Below are 20,957 nucleotides of genomic sequence, written 5' to 3'. Positions count from 1 at the left end.
AACAGAAGGCTAGGCACAAAGTAGGTCCTCAGAAAATGTTTGTGGAAGTGTACAATAATCTCCTTTAATCCTCACAGTGGCCCTGTGAGGTACACCAAGTCCATTTTTCCCATTGGACAAAGGAGGAAGATGAGGTTCACAGCTAAGAAATGTCACAGTTAGGACTCTGATATAGACCCAGACCTGAGCTTTATCAGTCACCACACCGTGGGCCTCAGTAATCCAGGAGCCGAATCACCATGCTCATTCCTTGAGCATTCCTTGAAAAAATGCCTGAGACACTTTCCGAGATTGAAAAGCTGGTCAGCCAAGGCTGCAACTTCTTTTTCACCTGGTCTTTGGGTCCCTTTGGTTCTGTTCCAGAATACATTTATGGAGCACCTGCCTCTTACTTGGCGTTCATCTTCCTCACTTTGTCTGCTCAGATCCTTACCCTCTTCCCCAACAACCCTTAGTCATCTTCACTTGAACATTTCCAGTGACAGAGAGATACCTACCCAGTGGAGAGTTCTTATTTGACGGGGCCAACATATTGCCCTGGAATGTAATTACCTGGGCCTCGGACTTGGCTCCAGGCAGAATAGTAGCAGTGAAAAGCTTAGGCTCAGGCAGACCTGGCTTAAAGCACAGCTGTTTCACTTACTAGCTCTGTGACACTGTTATTTAACCAATAAAATGTATTCTTTATCTCATAAAATGGAAAATAGAATATTTTATCAGCAGGAATTCTTTCGGGTGCAAGGAAGACAATACTCAATTAATAGCATAAACAATAAAGACATTTAATAATCTCACTTCACAAAAAAGTTTCAAGGGAAGCAATGCCAGTGTTGGCTCAATGACAGGGTGATATTAGAGTTCTTGGTTCATATCTTCATGATTCTCAGGTTCATTAGAAGGCCACAGCAGCAGCAAGCATCATGTCTTAACACAGTACTTGCAAAGCAGAAATAGAAGACACCTAACACCTCCAGGTGGCACGAATCTGGGGCCCAAAAGCTTGGAAGGCCTACATAGTCCAAACCGTGATGTCTGCATCAGGTCACTGAGGCTCCCTGGGCTCTGATTTCTTCATTCATATGGACAGTGGGACAGTTACATCCCCCTCAAAGAATAGTTGCAGGAATCAAATATGTCAAGGGCTTGTGGGTCCTGATTTGTCAGAGGTCTCAGTAGTGAATGGTACTCTTATTATTGCTGTAGCTACTGATCTTACTGTCAGAACCTTCATCTTGCTGAGCCCTGATGACCACGTCTCCTGAAGAGTCCGACCTGAATGTCCTCTGCAGATTAAGTTTGAGTGCTGGTGAGCAGGCCTCCCCAAGATGGGCTTGTCCTCCCAAGCTGTGTTTCCTTCCCATTTGGACTCCTGACAGATTTCCGTGTTCTGGACCAGGCCATTGAGCAGTAACTCTGCAATCTGTTCTGGCTGTTAAATAAACTTCTCCTGCTCCCAGACGAGCTGTCACTTCGTGTAAATACCCCTTTATGCCTGGACTATGATTTCCAAGTCAAAACTCCCATTGCATGGGTGGCTATTAGGGTCACTCCAGATTCGAAGCCCATGAATCACAGATAATAGGTTCAAACTGAGAGGTTGCTGTGGGAATTGACTGTGTGGCCTGAAGGAGGGATGATTAGCTATTGTAACTTGGGCATGTTTTATGGCTATTCTGGGCATCTGAGGATCGCTCTCTGTGTCACCATCATTAGAAGAGGTAGCACTCTGAAGGGACAATAAGCAACTCACACCCAGTGCTACCGTTTACGAGGCCCATTTATGTCTGAGAGTTGACCTACGACTTCCTCCAAACAATCCTCAGTTAAGGATTCTTAGAACTATTTGCGGTGTAATCCTGGGCCAGTTACTTCACCCCTCGGAATGTGAGTGTCTTCATCTGTTACGGGGGGTTGTTATGGAGATTCAATAATGACAAGTTTGACAGTGGACTTCACAGTTTGGTTTCCCCTCACAGCAGGCCCTGAGGCAGGTACTACGGTAGGGTAGGTGGGCACCGGGTCATTTATCTGGCAGTGATCTCAGGGAAGCACATGTGAAGAAGTGGATGAAGAGAGAGGGAAGGGAGGGAAGCCTACAGAGTACGCATTAATGAGGGGGTTAAAGCTCTGGGCAGTGGGGACCCAGTCCCACAGGGGACCTGCTGACAAACTGTGGAACAAGCCCTATGTTAATTTACTCACGGACATTGATCCCCTGGATATGGGACACCAGGGGTGCCCTTCTGAGGTGCCCCTGCTTGTGGATCAGTGAAATCATGTGGTTCATGTGGTGCCAGAAAAACCGTTAGGCAGAAAAGGAGGCAGCAGGGTGAGAACAGGACTGGAAACTCTCCACCCTGGCTGCAGGTGAGTTCGGTGGGCCAAGGGGACCAAGGGACAGAGGGGTGGCCTCATAGGTGGTCCTGACATGCATTCTTTTTTGTTCTGTGTTGTTTTTTGTTTTTTTGGTGGGGGGGGTGTTGAGAGAAAGAGAGAGCAGGGAAGGAGTAGAGAGAGAGGGGGAGAGAGAGAGAGAATTGCAAGCAGGCTCCACACCGTCAGCACAGAGCCCAACGTGGGGCTTGAACCCACGAACTGCTGTCACACACTCTTGATGCACATACCTCCTCCATGCTGGCATCCTGAGCCCTGGGCATATATTTGGGCCTCATACCCATCACGAAGCCCTAACCGTTCCTATGTCCATTTTCCAGGGGAAGAAAATCGAGCTTTTACAGAGGACACTCACCTATGCAGAATGAGCTGGCATCAAATCCAACTTGGACTGTAGCGCGTGGGCTCTTAAGGGAAAGCCTAACTAGAACGTTAGCCTGCTGGACAGAACTGGGAGACTCACACTGTGAGGAGCTTGCCCAGACAACGCTGAAAGGCGATGCTAGTCACTATTCTATTTTTTTTTCTACTATTCTATTCTCATACTGATTCAAGAGGCACCTCTCGGGGTGCCTGGGTGGTTCAGGTCATGATCTCACAGTTCGTGGGTTCAAGCCCCGCGTTGGGCTGTGTGCTGACAGCTCAGAGCCTGGAGCCTGCTTCGGATTCTGTGTCTCCCTCGCTCTCTGCCCCTCCCCTGCTTGTATCCTGTCTCTCTCTCTCTCAAAAATAAATATTAAAAAATTAAAAAAAAAAAAAAAGAATAGATCATCTTCAATTCTGTGCTGTACTCGATCAGGCAATGGCCATCTTTTTGGAAATGACCTCTCTTAACTAATAATCTTACAGCCCAGACTAAGACAATGCTAGAATATAAGAATCAGCAGGGGTATAGCTGTTTGGATGCTGTAAAAAGCATATACATGTTAACTATATTCAAAACCCGTAATAATCCTGGGAAGTAATCAGGGCAGATGTTACAATCCCATGTTGCTCCCCCCAAAATAAGACTAGTCACGTTGTCCTCGATCTCTCAAGGCTACTATAACATCAGAAGAACAGTTGTAGAAAAAAAATCAAATTCAACTTGTCTGTGTAGAAAAACAATAATTGCTTTTAAAAAATATCTTTAAATATAGAACAACAGAACACTTAAGTAGACCATCCATCATCCCTAACCTACAAAAATATACTGGTCAAAATTAATACATGTTAATTTTACTTTCTTTTATATTCTGAAGAGAAGAAGACGGCAATCTGACTTCAGACCCGTGTGGCCCAGGATGAGGTCCCAGGCCCCTTATGGTCCACAAAGATGGCACTGGGAATCTTTTAGCTATGCTTAATATTTCAGAGAGCCTAACTAAAAATTTTATATTTTCTCTCACATAATTAGGCCACCCAGACTAATTAAAATCACAAATTTTTCTCTTGGCTAGAATTTTGATAATAGCAGAAATCACATGATGATCAGAGGTCCTGATTGGTGTTTGATGATATCACAAAAATTCTGAGACATGCAAGCAGGATCACACTGTGACTTATGCCCCACACCCAACTAACTCAACTCCTAAACAGCCAGCATAGCAAGAAACCCTAGTCACGAGTCTATACCCTCCACTCCTTTAAGACAGAACTGTGTGCTGTAAAAGTCCATGCACACAGTCGGGTCATATAAAAGGGGTCCTTGACTAAAAGGCTGGGAGTCACTGGCCTACCTCAAAGGCTATTGGTTCTTGGATAGAAGTGAGGGGTTGGTGTAAAGGGGTATATACTGACAGGGTTCCTTCCAGTAATGAAGTGAGAGATATTTCTCACCACAGATTAAGGAACTCGCTAGGTCCAAATAAAAACAACATAAGGAGCACCTGAGTGGCTCAGTCGGTCAAGCTTCTGACGCTTGATTTGGGCTCAGGTCATGATCTCATGGTTCCTGAGTTTGAGCCCCGTGTCAGGCTCTGTGCTGGTGGTTCAGATCTTGCTTGGGTTCTCTCTCTCCCTTTCTGTCCCTCTCCCCTACTCTCTCTCTCGCTCTCTGAAAATAAACAACAAAAAAACCACATTATAAGATGATTAATAAGAATTTTAGCCCTCCCATATATGAATGTACTTAAATATTTTTACCACCTGTCATAGAGTATTAAAATGAATGCATTTAAGAGAAAGGGGGGTTCCCAAGGGAGGGGTGAAGGAAATGAACACTCTTCACCACTTCCTTTCTGAGATTTGCCACCTGGAGTAGCAGTAACTAGCTGGAGAGCACAGACTTTGGAGTCAGCAGATGAGGGTTTGAATCTCAGTTCTGCAACTATGAGCGGAGTAGTGCGGGGCACACAGTTGCTTAGTATCTTTGAGCTTTGGTTTCCAGATAAAAAAATGTAGGTCCTCCAAGCTTTAGTCTTCTTCTTTATGAGTAAATAACACCACTTGTCCTTCCAATCACATGGGCTGGTTTTGAGGATAGGAGCAACAGAAAAAAAATATCTTACGGATGATAAAGCAAATACACTAATGCAAATTTACTATCAACAGAAACAAAACTTAGGCAACATTGTTTTTGCTCAGATTATCATTTCTGAACCAAATCTACAAAGAATTATCTTGTTTCTTTGCCTGCTGAAAGAGGAGAAACGGAACAGGTTTTTATTCCAGTTACTGAACAGGCGCTGTGGTTGTATGTGAGCCACTCTGTTTGTAGGGTGCCGACTGTAACCATCCTCAGCTCCAGCCTGTCGGGATCACCCGTCCCCTGTGGTGGTTACTGTTTCTGGGTTGCTCTTTAGAGATTGCAGTTAGTATTGAAGGTTTTGTTTCAATAGTTGCAAGGTAACCTTGGCAGCTGCTCGCAGCCATCTTGACATCAGCAGGGAAGAGTGAAACCAGAGCTGAGAAAAATCACAGAGAAAAAGCCACTGCTCTGACGGTATCTCAATACTCTGGACTAAATCATGTCCAAAGCTAGTGCACTTCTGGGCTTTTTTGTTAGGTGAGGCAATAAATTTTGAGTTTTTTTTTTTTTTTTCCTGTTCTTGCAAGTAAAATAATCTTAAGAAATACACCATATAACATTGAGCAAGTTTCATTAACCCTCTCAACTTCACTATCCTGATCTACAATGGGGGGTAAAATAATACCTATCACACACAGGGCTGCAGTGAAGTTCATCAGTGCTTGAAGAATGCTTAGCCTGGTGCGTGGTACAAAGTAAGCCCTCAATAAATTGTGGCTATTTGTGTTATGTTTGGCGCTCTACACATTATGCTAAGTGCTTTCAGTACATCACCTTCCTTAAGCATCATGTCAACCTCACGACAATTTTTGTTCTTATATAATTTTTTTTAAGTGTTCCTTTATTTCTGAGAGAGAGAGAGAGAGGCAGAGTGTATGCAGGCAAGGGGCAGAGAGAGGGAGACACAGAATCCGAAGCAGGCTCCAGGCTCTGAGCTGTCAGCACAAAGCTTGACAAAGGGCTTGACCCCACGAACCGTGGGATCATGACCTGAGCCAAAGTCGGATGCTTAACTGACTGAGCCACCCAGGCACCCCTACAAGGTAGGATTTCTTATCCCCATTTTACAAATGAAAAGAAAAATGAGGGTTAGAGACTTGAAGTGACTTGTCCAGGGTCCTATGGCTACAAAGAGGCAGAGATTTCATAACATATAACTGTTTCTCCTTTTTTATTTTTTTTCATCATCCTTTGCCCCGGTGATGTGAAGTGTACATCATGAGTAAAATACCAATTGGATACCTATGTCAAAAACCATTAGTTACCAGAGACATAGCAGTAAATACACATATTCTTTTTGAATTTAGTTTTAGAGGAAATGACCCAGATTACAGGGGAGTTTAGATTGAATTTGTGCCTTGTATTTACTGGCATCATGCTCCTAACAACTGAGAAACTAACCAATGGCACCTAAATCCTATAGGCACATGAAAAGCCCTGTCAGTATGGTATGCAACTAAATGCAGAGCTTAGAGGTCTTTTCCACATAGAACTTAGAGCATATGTACACATATTACATCCAACTATTTAATTTCTCCTAAAACCCTGAACCGAAATGTAACATTTCTTTTGTATTTTGACCCCATGGGTTAAAAAAATGTCTTTTTCACAGGCACTATAAAGGAATTCTCTTGATACTTTCTCTGTTCCTTCCGACATGTCAACTTACATATGTTTCCTAGGAAGTCCGAACAGTACAATTAGATGTGATAACGGGATGGAAGGAAAAATCGACTAGGGCCTCCACGACACTATTTTCTCAGGAAATATACAGGAAAATCTGACGGCGTGTCTTACTGTTTACCTCTAGGTGACATTCTCCAAACGTCTTTACACGTTATGGAATGCCTCAGACAGGACTGCAATGACTACAACAGTTTATCTGAACCTCCTCCTTACAAATGTTATCTTGTGTGCAGATCAAGAAAGTCCTTCCCACTCATCTGTAGTAAGCCTTGGAAAATATAAGCAGCAGCCCCTGAAATTCTCCTCATAACTAGGTACATATCTTGTCTAAGGAGAGGTGTCAGGACACATCCCAAATGCGAAGTCACGGGCTTTCAGAGGCAGCGGGGAGAGGCTCCACTGTCCTAAATTGCCTCACCCCCTGCCTCTTAGTGTACATTTCTTGATGGAAAGGTGTGAGAGGAGTGCCTAGAAAGTCATCCTGCAGGTAGGTGATCCTGATTTTATAATTAGGAGATTTTTACCTATACTGAAGCCCTATATGAGCACGCTAAGACACAACCAAGGATGGCATTTGTTCCCTCTGATAGCATAGTTTTAGATATCTGAGAGCTGTGGAGACAGACTGATCTGCAGCCAGACAGATGTAGCTCTGTTCTTTCTAGGTGAGAGTCCCTGGGTGTACCACATAACCTCTCCAAGCCTGCTGCTCATTGTAAAATGAGGCCACTACAACCTACTTCATGGGGTTTTGGAATAAACGGGTCCAGCTCATAGCAGACAGTCAATAAAAGATCGTTTATTTCCCCTACAATTCTCTAAGAAACCATTTAATGTAATGTGTCTTTAGAAAAATGTCCCTACCAGGAAGAGAACCTCAACATCACTAGACTGCATCAGTTTGGGAGTACAAATAATTTTATACACATAATAATACACTTTAGAACCCTATTTCCAGATTTCCAGAATATACAGTAATTTCTGAGTACCGCTCGGGCTGTGCCTAGAGCTTCTTCTCCCACCTCCTTCCAACCTTTTACTGATGTCTGCTGCCCACGGAGGTCAATTTGTGGGTGGCACCTTCTCCCACACCTTTGGTGGTACCCTCGATGACAACAGGGTGGTTGCCTTCTCTGAGAACCCCCAAGACTCCCAAATTGTAATGTCGTGAAGGAGCCAAGATGACACAACTTTGTTAGGACTTCACAACATTAGCAGCACACTGTGTCTGCAAGGAAATGACCCTACCTCCTTGTTGTGTTTCTCATTGTCACTTGGACCACAAAGAGCACTCACTCCTTTTGCCTCCTATGAAAACAGCTTCTTCAGCTTCTGCCTAGACAGTCCTTTTTCCCTTCGGAGTCCATAAGAGAAGACCAGTAAGTTCTCTATCCCAAGGTCCCCTGTTCCACATAATCCTATCCAAGTGCAAATCAACTTCTGTAAACAGTGCTTCAGACTGATGGTCAGTTTCCCAGTTCACCATAACCACCCAGACTTTGAGCTCCAGTTTAGGTTCAGGTGGAACTCTCTCTACAACAAGAATTACTGCACATTCTGACTTCTCATCCACTAGAGGTCTGCCTCCAAATCAAAACCAAGCATGAGACAGAGTAAAACATAATACAAATTTATTCTGTGACATTTTCTTCATTGAAGATATTTTAAAATAGATTAAAATACATCAATATTTCATGAAAATACCTAGTAGAAGAAGTTAGGTAATACCTGTAATATACATGATTTGACCCTGAATATACAATTTTTGTATTTCAAACATCATTTTTTTAAAAGGAACATAAAAATGGTAAGAATTGCTGCATTCTTCATATATCCCATGTCTCATAAATTTTAATTCAACTGCCAGTTCTTTTCTCAACTATATATGTTAAGGGTATTTGCTTCTGATTTTGAATGGTAGGAGTATCCATTTTCTGTTTCTTAGCAGTGATATTTAGGTCTTCTTTTTCCGATTCTTCAAGAAAATGCTTCATGCTGAGTTTGAACAGTAATCGAGGGTCTGGTCCAGAAAGTGGTGGGCAATTACATATCTCTCTAATTTTAAGGGCCTACAAATGAAGAATACAATACTCTGTATATATATGTGTATACACACACACATATATATATACACACACACATATATATACACACACATATATAAATTTATATATACATATAAATATATATATAAATTATTCCAGTAATTCCTACTATGCTCTATGCAAAACAATGAAATATAAGAATACATTCTATATTTTTGGAATAAAAAGTATCTTAATTACAACATGTGAAAGAGGACCATAGAGACATTCCTGGTAAATAGTTACATTTTTATTATTTGTTTATACAATAATATATTTGAAAAAAATATCTGCAGTGACTGTCTGATGTCCTATTAGGGATAAGGTATCTCTATGATTTCAGTCACACTAGAGCTGACTGTGAGAAAACCATTCAGATTTAAAAAGATCTGAAGACTCCAAGACTTTCTCAAAGAAAGGAAAACAAGAGGATATAGAAATATGAACATATTGAAGGAAGGTACATGTAACTAGAACAGTCTGAGGGAACATTGATGCTAATAACCTACAAGATTAAGCAGATCAAAATCATGACAATTTTTAATTCCCGGAAAAACAAAATGCTACAAGAAAAGTAATCACAGAATGATGACATGGTTCAGCTGTGACTGGTGTTTACAGTTTTAAAAACAATGAATCTTGATCTACCCCAAATCACAAACAAACAACTGGAAGAGGGAGAGCTGGATACATGTGGGTGCATGCACAGGTGTATCAGTGATAAGGGAGCCCTTTGTTCTCATCCTCTACGGGGAAAAGTAAATTGGAAATGCTTAAAACTGGAAAGTTAGGAAGTAGCAATATGACTATGTGATGGTAGACGTGGTGGGAAATACCAAAAGAATTATTTAAGAGCTGGAAATGGCTACCCTTAAAACTGAGGGCAGGTAGGGGGATTGGAGCTTTAAATAACTAGACTTGAAGATCTATGTGATTCTTTACAGTGGTTTCATAAAGGACTTTAAGACATAAAAACTAAAATAGTGAATTAAAAAAAAATTTTTTTTAATGTTTATTTTTTGAGAGAGAGAGAGAGAGAACACGAGCAGGGGAGGGGCAGAGAGAGAGGGAGACACAGAATCCGAAGCAGGCTCCAGGCTCTGAGCTGTCAGAACAGAGCCCGACACCAGGCTCAAACCCACGAACCGTGAGATAATGACCTGAACAGAAGTCGGACGCTTAACTGACTAAGCCATCCAGGTGCCCCTAAAAGAGTGAATTTTTAAAGCAAAAACATTTTATATCTAATGGGGGTTAAAAGAAAGATATTTAGGGAAGGGAGCTAGTTTAGTTTCTTATTACTTACAACTTTAATTTTTTTTTCATGTTTATTTATTTTTGAGAGAAAGAGAGACACAGCGTGAGCAGGGGCTGGAGGTGCAGAGAGAGAGACAGAGAGAGACACACACAGAATCCAAAGCAGGTTCCATGCTCTGAGCTGTCAGCACAGAGCCCGATGTGGGGCTCGAACCCAGGAACCAAGAGATCATGACCTAAGTTGAAGTCAGACACTTAGCCAACTGAGCCACCCAGGCACCCCACTTTTAACTTTTTTATAGTGATGGATGTTAAGGGATGTAAGTAAAGCTGGAAGGAAACAATCAATGTTTGTGGGGATAGTAAAATTTTAGAAAGATTAGCCTACCAAGGTCTCACTGTTAAATACTGATGGGGGCAGAGAGGAGGAGGGGTAGCTGGGGAGAAGACCTGAAGGCTGAAGGACAAGAGGGAAGAGGTATGTGGGTACCTGGAAAAAGAGCATTCCAAGTACCAGCAGCAGGGATGCAATGACCAGAGATGGGAGTGTGCCTGGACTGTTCTAGAACAGTGAGGAAGCTAGCACAGCTGGAGCAGAGCAGGGCATGGGCAAGAGCAGATTATGTAGGCTCTCACAGGTCATAGGGTTTTAGGTTTTACTATGAGTGGGGCTGCCTCTGCTATTTGTGGGGTCCATGGCAAGAATAGAAACACTCAGATACCATATGTTTAAATATCTAAAAGCAGTAAGTCAAGCTAATAAACTACTGTAGAAAACATGTTCTATTCTCCCACTTTGAGAAATACACATTCAAAATGACCCTGAAGGCAGGTACAAAACTAGAATTCTTGAATTTTGGAATGTGTAAGGTTGCAGGGAACCTACCCACTTCCTGTCACTGGCCTGCTGTCCACTCCCTTCTCCTATCCCTGGCTTCCTGGGCACTATGAGGGGCTTTGTGTGCATGTGTCCAAGGGAAGAGATCCACACAGGCCCAGAAGCAGGCTCAAAAGTGTTTGGGCAAGGAATTCCATTATCCCAAATACCCACAGTGCCACATGGTAGGGGCATAGGTTCTTAGATGGGAATATTCCTTTAAGTTCCAAAGGAGAGAAGGGCATGCAACCAGAGGAAAACCAGAAAAAGGTCTTCTAAATGGGTAATAGGGGCGCCTGGGTGGCGCAGTCGGTTAAGCGTCCGACTTCAGCCAGGTCACGATCTCGCGGCCCGTGAGTTCGAGCCCCGCGTCAGGCTCTGGGCTGATGGCTCGGAGCCTGGAGACTGTTTCCGATTCTGTGTCTCCCTCTCTCTCTCTGCCCCTCCCCCGTTCATGCTCTGTCTCTCTCTGTCCCAAAAATAAATAAAAAACGTTGAAAAAAAAATAAATGGGTAATGCCAGGGCAGGAGCTTAGATCTAGGAACACTTCTGATTCTGAAGGAGGCTATGGTTTACCAAAATAAACTAAAGAGGAAAAAGCATTGAAGTGAAATTCTGTGGTGACAGGGGCCTCGTCTGAATTTTCTTTGTATCTCACAATCATCTACTGAGCATTAAAAAAATGTTCATTAAACTTAACTGAAAAATCAAGAAAACGTTTCACAACTATAGCACTGAAATAAACAGAAAGTCAGACCCTCAGCAAAATGGTGACCTACTGCCCAAAGCAGAACACCTTTGAGAGTGTAAGATGCTATTAAAACACTGAGACATCAGGCACAAACTGAGCCTGCCCTGGCAAAATGGGGACACACAGTCCACTCTTGCTTTAACTCCTTTACAGCCATGCTGATGTCCTTTTCCAAGTGAGAAGCCGCTATGTTATGGTTGCTACATCACATGCCTGAGACCTTCACTGGTGTCAGTAAAGGGGCAAGTATGGAGCCTAGCAAGTAACAGCTGGTAAAGCTGAGTTTAGCAATGAGAGATGCAAAGCAGCAAAGGGAAGAGCAGAATGCCATCTAATCTCTTATATTCGGTAAAAGCTTTTCTCTCTCCCCTAAGTTCTTTTATTCAGTATTTTTACATAGTTTTAAATGGCCAATATTTAGAACACCACACTGAATGATCTGCTAGGTACACATCAGTCAGGATACATAGTCATGATCCCTGCCCTCACACAATTTACTTTGCATTTCCCCATCACTGGGCATTTGAATTGTTTCCATAGTTTCATTTTGTTTTACTTGTTAATAAATGACCCTATGAAAATCTTTGCTTAAAAAAAATGTTATAACTTCCATTTGGGTTTACTTGAAGTATACCTGCCAAAAGAATGATGTGAACAGAGTATACTTTTAGTTTATACAGGACCAGACTGCTTTCTATCAGAAAGGCTTTACCAACTTATAATGTCTTCAGCATACAGGCCTATTAACTAAGTTATTCATAATCAGTATAACATAAGATTTTATGATTTTTAACTAGGTAATAACCATATAATTCCAAAATTAGAAACCTCAGAAATCATCAGCTGCAGTTTACAGATTGAGGAAATCTAAACCCCAAAGAGGTTAAGTGACTGGCAGGGAACAAAAAATTGCTAGGCAAATGTTTATAGCAGCTTTATTCATAATTGGCAAACCTTGGAGCAGCCAAATGCCCTTCAGTAGGTGAAAGGATAAGTAATCTGTGTTACATCCAGACAGTGGAATATTATTAAGCACTAAGGAGAAATGATCTATCAAGCCATGAGAACACATGAAGGAACGTTAAATGCATATTAAGTGAAAAAAAATCTATCAAAAAAGGCTACATAGCATATGATTCTGACTATATACATAACATTTTGGAAAAGGCAAACAATGAAGACACTAAAAAGATCCACGGTTGTTAGGGCTGAGCAAGGAGAGAGGGACGAATTGGCAGAATATTTGTGGGGCAATGAAACTACTCTATGTCATACTGTACTGGTGAATACAAGTCACTATACATTTGTCAAAACCCACAGAATGTACACTAAGAGTGAACCCTAATATAAACTATGGACTCTGGGTCATAAAGATGGGTCAGTGTAGGTTCACCTTCTGTAATAAATGTACCACTCTGGCACAGGACTTTGATAGTGGGGGAGACTGAGCAAAGGCAAGGGGTATATGGGGAATCTCTCCTGTACCTTCCATGAAATTTTGCTGTGAACCTAAAACTGTTCTTAAAAATAGTCTAATTTAAAAAAAAATTTGGGAAGAGGCACAAAAGTAAGAAGACTTAGGGAAAAAAAAGGGATGAGAATCTACTTCTGTTGTTTTGTTTTTAATCCTCTTACACTACATGCTTTTGTACTAAATTTTTTGCACCACATTGTTTCTTGAGTAAATCTTTTACTGAATAAACATACTTTTGAGATGTCCGACCTACGTTTAATTGCTAGAAAAACTATATATTCTTCATAAAGGTATTCTATGAATATTTCTACATGTGTGAATCCTCTCCTCCAACTATCGAGCAAGCAAAATCCTATTAGACCATAGACATTTCTATCAAATCTTCATCTATTTTGCACAGTAAGATTTTATCACATATGTTGGTAAAATTTTTATTTTCTACTGTCCTTTCCACGTTTATTTTATTACATTTCAGGGTGTCAACATCTTTTATTTTTATAAATTCAAATCTATCTTATTAAATATAGCTTCATCTCCTTAAAAGTCAGCAATATTTTCCCACAATACAACAAGAATATGCCTTTCTGTTGCCTTTACTTCGTTTTCTGCATTTAACTGTATGTACTCTACATAACACGTACTTAATAAATACATGGTGAATTTTAAACAAACACCTGTAAAACACAAGCTATGAATAAATCATTATAATAAATGTCATAGGGAAAACACTCTTTAAGAATTGAGAGTCTAAGAGAAAGCAGGAATGTATTCTAATAACAAAAATACACACTTCTAAGAATCCCAAGGAAGATTTGGAGTTAAATATGGAAATAGCCAACCTAAGGATTCCCACTAGACATGAAAGAAACTAACATATACTGTTCATTTTCTATGTGCCTTGTCCTGTACCAGGTATTTTACTTATCTAAATTGGCGTTATGATATGAACCACTTTTAATATTTATTTTTGAGAGAGAGAGAGAGACAGAGTGTGAGCAGGGGAGGAGCAGAGAGAGAGGGAGACACAGAATCTGAACCAGGCTCCAGGCCCCAAGCTGTCAGCACAGAGCCCGACACAGGGCTCGAACTCACACACCGTGAGATCATGACCTGAGCCGAAGTCGGACGCTCAACCGACTGTGCCACCCAGGCGCCCCTGATATGAACCACTTTTAAAATCTTGGGCCCGATGTAGAGTATTTGTCATTGAAATGTCTTAAAAGAGAGAGAGGCAAGGAAAGAGGGGAAAAGGCAGGACCTTATGACACAAATACTTAAGTATGTACATAAAACAGGAGATATTATTATCACAATTTTACAGATGAAGAACCTGAAGGTTAGATTAGGTAACTTCTGCAAAGTTAGGTGGGTGGTAGATCCGAATTAAAACCCAAAGCTCCCAAGACCACTGCTATTTTTATTGTACTTCCCTTAAGCATCCTTTTCCCATTATCAACTATTAGTTTCCTACATGCTAAATTTCCATGAGGGAATGTAACTACTACTCAACTGTACTGCCCAATTTTTCTATTTTTAACCCAGTATTATTTAACCTATCTTTCCTATTATGACCTAGCATGCAATCATTTAACAAATATTCATTAAGCATCTCAGGGACTGTCACAGGCTCTATGGATACAACAGCGAACAAGGGCCTTACGTTGTAGGGGAGGAGACAAGACAATAAACAAGTAAACAAGATCACTTTCGTTGTGTACATGAAGAAACAAAACCGTGAACTTTCTTAGAGACCAGCTGCATGGAAGAAGGGCTATTTGAGATGGGGGGAATCGAACAAAGCCTCCCAGGGGAGATGACGTTTGTGTAAAGAGCTGAGGGAAGAATATTTCAGGCAAGAAGATTGAGTAGAGAAGCTGTGAGGAGGAAACAAGCACAGTGTGTAATCACTGGAATCAAGGAAAACCTGGGGGAGAGGGACACATGAAAACACTGGAGAAGGAAGCAGTGGCCCAATCACCTGACTCAAAGACTGAGTAAGGAATTTGGATTTTCATTCTAAATTCAAGACATGTCATTGAAAGGTTTTATGCAGGGAAATGACATTGAAAAGATCGTTCTGGCTGCTATACTGAAAACAGGCTGTCGGGGTTGAGGTGAAAATGGAGCAGGAGGATTAAACATGAGCTGGCTGCAGTGAATTGGGGGAGCGGGGGATGCTGGTGACTTTACTAGGGCGGTAGCAGCAGGGATGGAAAAGGCTAAGTCACAGAATCTTCTTGTGGGAGGACACAGAGAAAGAGGAAAGAGAGGGATCAAAAAGGATTCCTGAATTCTCTCCTGTGTTAACAGCATTGCTTTCATATGCTACCCACGTATCTGAGGATAATTTGCTTGCTCCGAGGAAATAATTATTGTTACTTGGCACTGTATTGTTTGTTGGTTCATGCCCAGTCCATAAATTCTTTTAAAGGTATTTTTTTTAATCAATTTGTGAAAACAAAATGTTCATAAAATGAATAATTAACAATGTCCCTTTTTTGAAGCTAGAGTTAATTATTCGTTGAATAACAGTTCTTCAAACTTTCAAAAAATTCTTCAAAGTAAATCCCCACCAGGCCTAGCTAGGTGCTCTTTTCTTTGCTAATTTGTTATGACTATGGATTTCTAATACAGTCGTTTTTATTTATTTGATTTAATTATACCTTACCTCTTTCCCCGAGAATTAATTTGAGGGGGTACATTCTCGTTACAATTTCTACTTCTAGATGTACCCACATAGGCAGTTCTCTCTCTTACACGTATGCTTATGCATGCACACATTTTAATTATTTCTGATCTTGACCTGAGCCATTAATTAACACCTTCTACCTAAAAATAACATGCTCTCAAGTATTTTGGTTTTCCTGCATTTTAATTATTGTAGCTTTTCTACTGATCCTATTTATATTTTACTCTTTGTCTGTCTGATTCAATAATTCCCACTTTGACACAATTTCTAAAACAATTAACTATTAAAATTTTGTTTATTTCTACTTAATTTTATTTTCCCTGTCTGGAGCATACTGTATTTCTCAATTTCCTTTCTCTTTTTCTCTGTTACTAACACAGACATTTAAATTGATAATTTTTTTGACATATATGTTTGACACTCAATCCATGAAAATATAACTACAACCACTACAAAATTTTTTTAAGGCATGTTCTCACTGTTTATGTATTTCTTTATTGTCCTATATATACAACAATTTTAATTTTCATGTAGTTGCCCATATTTTAATTTTTGTTATATTAATTTTAATGTACTATGTTCTGATAATTTGAACCATAACATTTTTATATTAAGTATACACGTTTCTGCCCGTTAACGACTAATATTTTTATGAAAGTTTTATATTTTATGTATTTGTATTTTATGAAAAAATACATCTTTTTCCTAGCATTTCGTTTTTTATGTCAGTTGAATCTTATTTTTCATATTTTCAACTCAATTCTTTGCTAATTCCTTACTTGATCTGTAGTCTTCTAAGAATAGTAGGGTGGAAGCTATAATCACAGTCATAGATAAACAAACTAAACTACACACTCTATCTAATTCTTGATCGTCAGTAGATTCTGGAAAGAGAACTGCTGCTGAATACTTCGTGGCATATTGTTTTATGTGTTCCATGTATTAAAGTTTCTTCTATTTCAAAAGAAAGAAAAGCTGGTTTGGCTAGATAGCATACTCGAGTGTATTACCTCCATTGTTCGTTGTTTTATCTCTTTTCCCCTAAACTCTTATACTTCTCCAAAGTCTAAAAGGAAAAATTTAAAGTCATTCTTACTCATATGTGTCTTTAAATTTTCTCTTTATATATGGCAGCTTGTAAAATCCTGTCTTTGCAATGAAGATTAAACACTTGATAGATTTATATACCTAGGCAACATCATTTCAGGGTTTCTCAGCCATAATGCTTTGGGATTCTTCTAAAAACCCACTCTGAGAGAAGTGTTATCTAAATCAACCATGTGATACAGAAATCACAGTCAAAGAAACTAAGGCGTAAGTGAAGGTTCTGGACTTTACCACTGTTATATGCAGCCTGACTTGTGTCTTTTCAGTATTCTTCCATTTTTCAGATATTTTTTTTAGATGTGGGTGTTTTAGTTTGGTTGTGCTATGTTTCTTTATCTCCAGCATCAATAAGTCTTTGCTCTGGGGCATCAATTCTGCTCTTTCCAGCCTCCACTGAAACTTTTAGAGCTTGTCTGCTGTATTCACAAGTTTAGCAATTTTCTGGAACGGATGTATCTTACGTTTGTAAAATCATTCTTTCTTCTTCTGTCACTTTCAATGTAGTTAAATCAGCCTTCTCATGCCAGCTTCAGGGGGCACCTAGCCTGTCTTCTCCAATGCAGTAAAGCTTTTAAATTATACCTGAGACTTGGGGTTTTTGTTTTTTTCAGATTTTTCTACTCTTTGAAGTTTATCCTACTGGAAGAAAATGGGCATTTCATGGGCATTTCAGAGGCTTTTTGTGATTGTTATTTTAGATTTAGTTTAGATGAGGGTCTTTTTGGTGTTATTAGTTAAGGGCACTCAGACGCTAAATGTCTTTTAAATACAATTACCTATGATCATCTTTCTTTCCAACTATTATGTACTCATCATCATTGTGATGTTTTAAAAACCTCTCTTAACTACCTCTTAAATCTACTCTTCATGTGAGAAAAATGTGGCTGCAACATCTTTTATTCCATTAGATTTGATTTGGTTGGTCTGAGCTCCTTCTTCATTGTTCTATATAGATTCCTCCTGAAGACGCACATACAGGTAAGCCTTTTAAGACAGCGGACAATGATAGTCCCCTCAATCAAGAAACTTCTCAGGTTGATGAAAACCTGGCTACAGAGTCCTAAAAGCATTACTCCACAATCACGTACTGGCCTTACGAGAGAAAACCATGTTGACAAAGCAAGGGTCAGGCCACCACCATTCAAATCCCTGATCAAATGTGGCATCACTAATGTGGAGCAGCCAGATTAAGGGAATCCTAATATGAAAAGCATAGCTTCACTGCCTATAAAATATTCTTGTCAAAACTTAACTTCTGTCTATAGGTATATAGAGAAACAAGTGTTAAAAAAAAGAATGAATAGGCCCAAAATAGAGTCACCTCTGATAAGCCCCACATCATCAAACCAAGACTTTAACTACTAATCTAACTGCAGTTTCAACCTCTTCCAGAAACAGAATTTTAAACCAGTAAATCTGGATTTTCCTGGTCAGCACTTAGTGAGGTAATCTGCCAGACAGTCCCCTTCTGTCCCCCAAAGAAGGATGAGGTAACCCCTCTTTCCCTGTGCCCTTCTGCCTACAGAAGTCGCTATTTCATTCAGCTCTTTGGAGCTCCTTTCCATTGCTACATGGGATACTGCCCAATTCATTAATCACTGAAGAAAGCTAATTTAATCTTTAAATTTACTCAGCTGAATTTTGTTTTTTAACACAAGTTAGGTTAGACAATCTCACCAAAAACAAAACAAAACAATCAATAAATATAGACTGTGGGGCTAGATTTGTTGAGCAAGTCAATGGCATGTTTAAAAACAAACAAAAATGGGGTACCTGGGTGGCTCAGTCAGTTAAAGGTCTAAATTCAGCTTAGGTCATGATCTCACGGTCCATGAGTTCGAGCCCCATGTCAGGTTCTGTGCTGACAGCTCAGAGTCTGGAGCTTGCTTCAGATTCTGTGTCCCATCTCTCTCTGCCCCTCCCCACTCACACTCTGTCTCTCTCTCTCAAGAATAAATAAGCAGTAAAAAAAAAAAAAAAAAAAGAGACAGAAAATAAATACAACAAAGATGATGGCTATGTGACTACTTAAAAATAACAAATCCTTCCATGTATATATAAGCCTGACAGGATGATTTGATTTATTATCTTTACTTGAAAGACAAACGGATGACAACAGAAAATAAAAACCGAAAAAAATGTGAAAGACTTGGAAATGGGCAAAAAAGATCATCGGGGTATCCTCTCAAGTGCATCCTTCAGCGTCACCTCTGCCTTTCATGGCCCTAGAGTTGTTTTACAACTCTGTAAGTAGTAGAAAACTATTAACAATGCAAATACTTATCCACAGAAATGTAAGTGAACCATCTGGTGGAATGCAATTGATTATTGCCTCATAACAGATCAATTTTGCATTTATTTGTAAAGTCATTTCAGCATTCCTACTTGTCTATATTCTTATGGTTCTTAAATTCTCCTGTAAGCGCCCTGTAACCTATTACTGGCTCTTTCAGTAATAATAAGTTAAAGAAAATCTCAGATATTGTTCATCTTATATTTGCGTAAGTCATGATTTTACCTTAAAAAAAATTTTTCCCTCTAATTCATTTTCTTTCATAAACTGCAATGAAAATTGGAGTCGGATTAGTTTTTTAAGGGGTCTAAAAATTAATTATAAACAACTAAAATTTTAATAAATACAAACAATTAAATTTAAGGCCAACTTGGCACAGGTCAATTTTCTTCTAGAAAGGTAAGAAAAAGTTTTCAAATAAATTTATAATCAAACACTCCTGACGTGAGAATGATATATTATGAAATGGCTGTATTTTATTCCCAGTAACAACTGAAGTATTTATGCAACTGCTAGTGCACATCAGGACTCTTCTGGGCTGTATATGTCAAGGAAAACAGTTATCAATTACTCATAAAAAATAAAACTATAATAATTAGGTTTTAAAAAAAGAAAAAAAACAGGAGAAAAAAACTATTGGCCACAGAAGCTTTATAATTAGGTTAAAAGCTTCCTTTGAAAGTAGAAACCAAGTCATTTCAAGAGGAAAAAAAAACCACCTCCAATTTTTTAATGTTTTCTAAAGATATCATACTTTTCTTTCCTCTAAAAGCATTTTTTTTTCTAATAGCCCATTCACTTCAGCCTCAAGTAGATACACATCACATGCACCATAATATTTTTTTAAGGTTTTAGACAATGTTACTGTCAGGCTTCCTGGCTTTATATGATTCAGAGGCCAATTCAATTACAGCAGCTGCTATGATATTTGCCTTTTCCTCCACACTCTCCATGTCAGACAAAATGAAATTCTGTAAGGTGAACAGTGTACGCTTGCGTACACTGGCCAACAACGACATTTCACTTCAGTGTTAAACACTCATATTTCCTAACTCGTGAGATGTGCAATATTAACGATTTAGGCATTTACTTTGTCCAATTATAAATGCATAAGAGAGATTTACAGGAGTTCAACTCCCAGCTTCCTGAAAGTTTAAAGAATTCAAGATAAAATGAGATTAAAATGAATGCATTTATAGCCTGCTAGTAGCTATAAAAACTGAATGTGGTAAATTTGAACATCAAGATTTAAAAAACAGTTTAAAAATAAGGCTGACATTGAAAGCTCTAAGAAACATTAAAAAATAAATCTTATTCAAAATTATTATAATAATATAACCCCAAACAACAATAAGGCCATTGAAATGTTTTTCCTTTATATTCTATCATTCTCCACCTCTTCCCCCTAACCAAGAAAAGGATGGCAGAGAGTAAGATGGTGAGAGAAACAGAAAATAAAAAATTCAGTCTAAATGCTTTTGGTTATAAAATAAATCTTTCAGGTAAATTTCTACCCTGGGTTATCTTACAATTTCCCTTATTCACATCTATTCATCCATATTTTATAACAGTCTTTATAGGAAGAAAGTTAAATAACGTTATCTCTTTCAAGGACAACTTATGTTATACATAAATTTAAAATCTGAACAGTGTAAGTAGAATTTTAAAACTGTCATACCACTAAACATCAACAGGTTGATGTAACATCTGTTCTTCAATTTTTCACCCAAGTTGTTATGGTAACCAAAATACGTGGAGTATTTGTTTCCTAAATTTAACTGATTATTTCAAGTAAATAAAATTATAGCATATCATCTTATTAACTACAAATATTA

At 39.3% G+C, this 20,957-nt stretch overlaps 1 protein-coding gene across 4 annotated transcripts in view; it reads right to left on the bottom strand.

Moving 5' to 3' along the window:
- Nucleotides 1–4,895: 4,895 nt before the first annotated feature.
- The window catches only part of OMA1 (OMA1 zinc metallopeptidase), an 81,206-nt gene continuing 65,144 nt past the window's right edge, over nucleotides 4,896–20,957 (bottom strand). For 3 of the 4 annotated variants that reach the window (XM_019449117.2, XM_019449119.2, XM_019449118.2), the window contains exon 9: nucleotides 8,204–8,658. In XM_019449117.2, the coding sequence (XP_019304662.2) occupies nucleotides 8,446–8,658 (213 nt within the window). In that variant the 3' untranslated portion in view covers nucleotides 8,204–8,445. Of the gene's footprint in view, nucleotides 5,280–8,203; nucleotides 8,659–20,957 lie in introns of those variants that run through there. The other variant, XM_019449120.2, reaches the window with a different exon arrangement.

Source organism: Panthera pardus, unplaced genomic scaffold, assembly GCF_024362965.1.
Source record: "Panthera pardus isolate Hobbes unplaced genomic scaffold, ASM2436296v1 HiC_scaffold_11, whole genome shotgun sequence".
Taxonomy (NCBI): Eukaryota; Metazoa; Chordata; class Mammalia; order Carnivora; family Felidae; genus Panthera; species Panthera pardus.
Note: the sequence above shows the minus strand (reverse complement) of the source record. Positions and strands in the feature narration are given on the sequence as shown.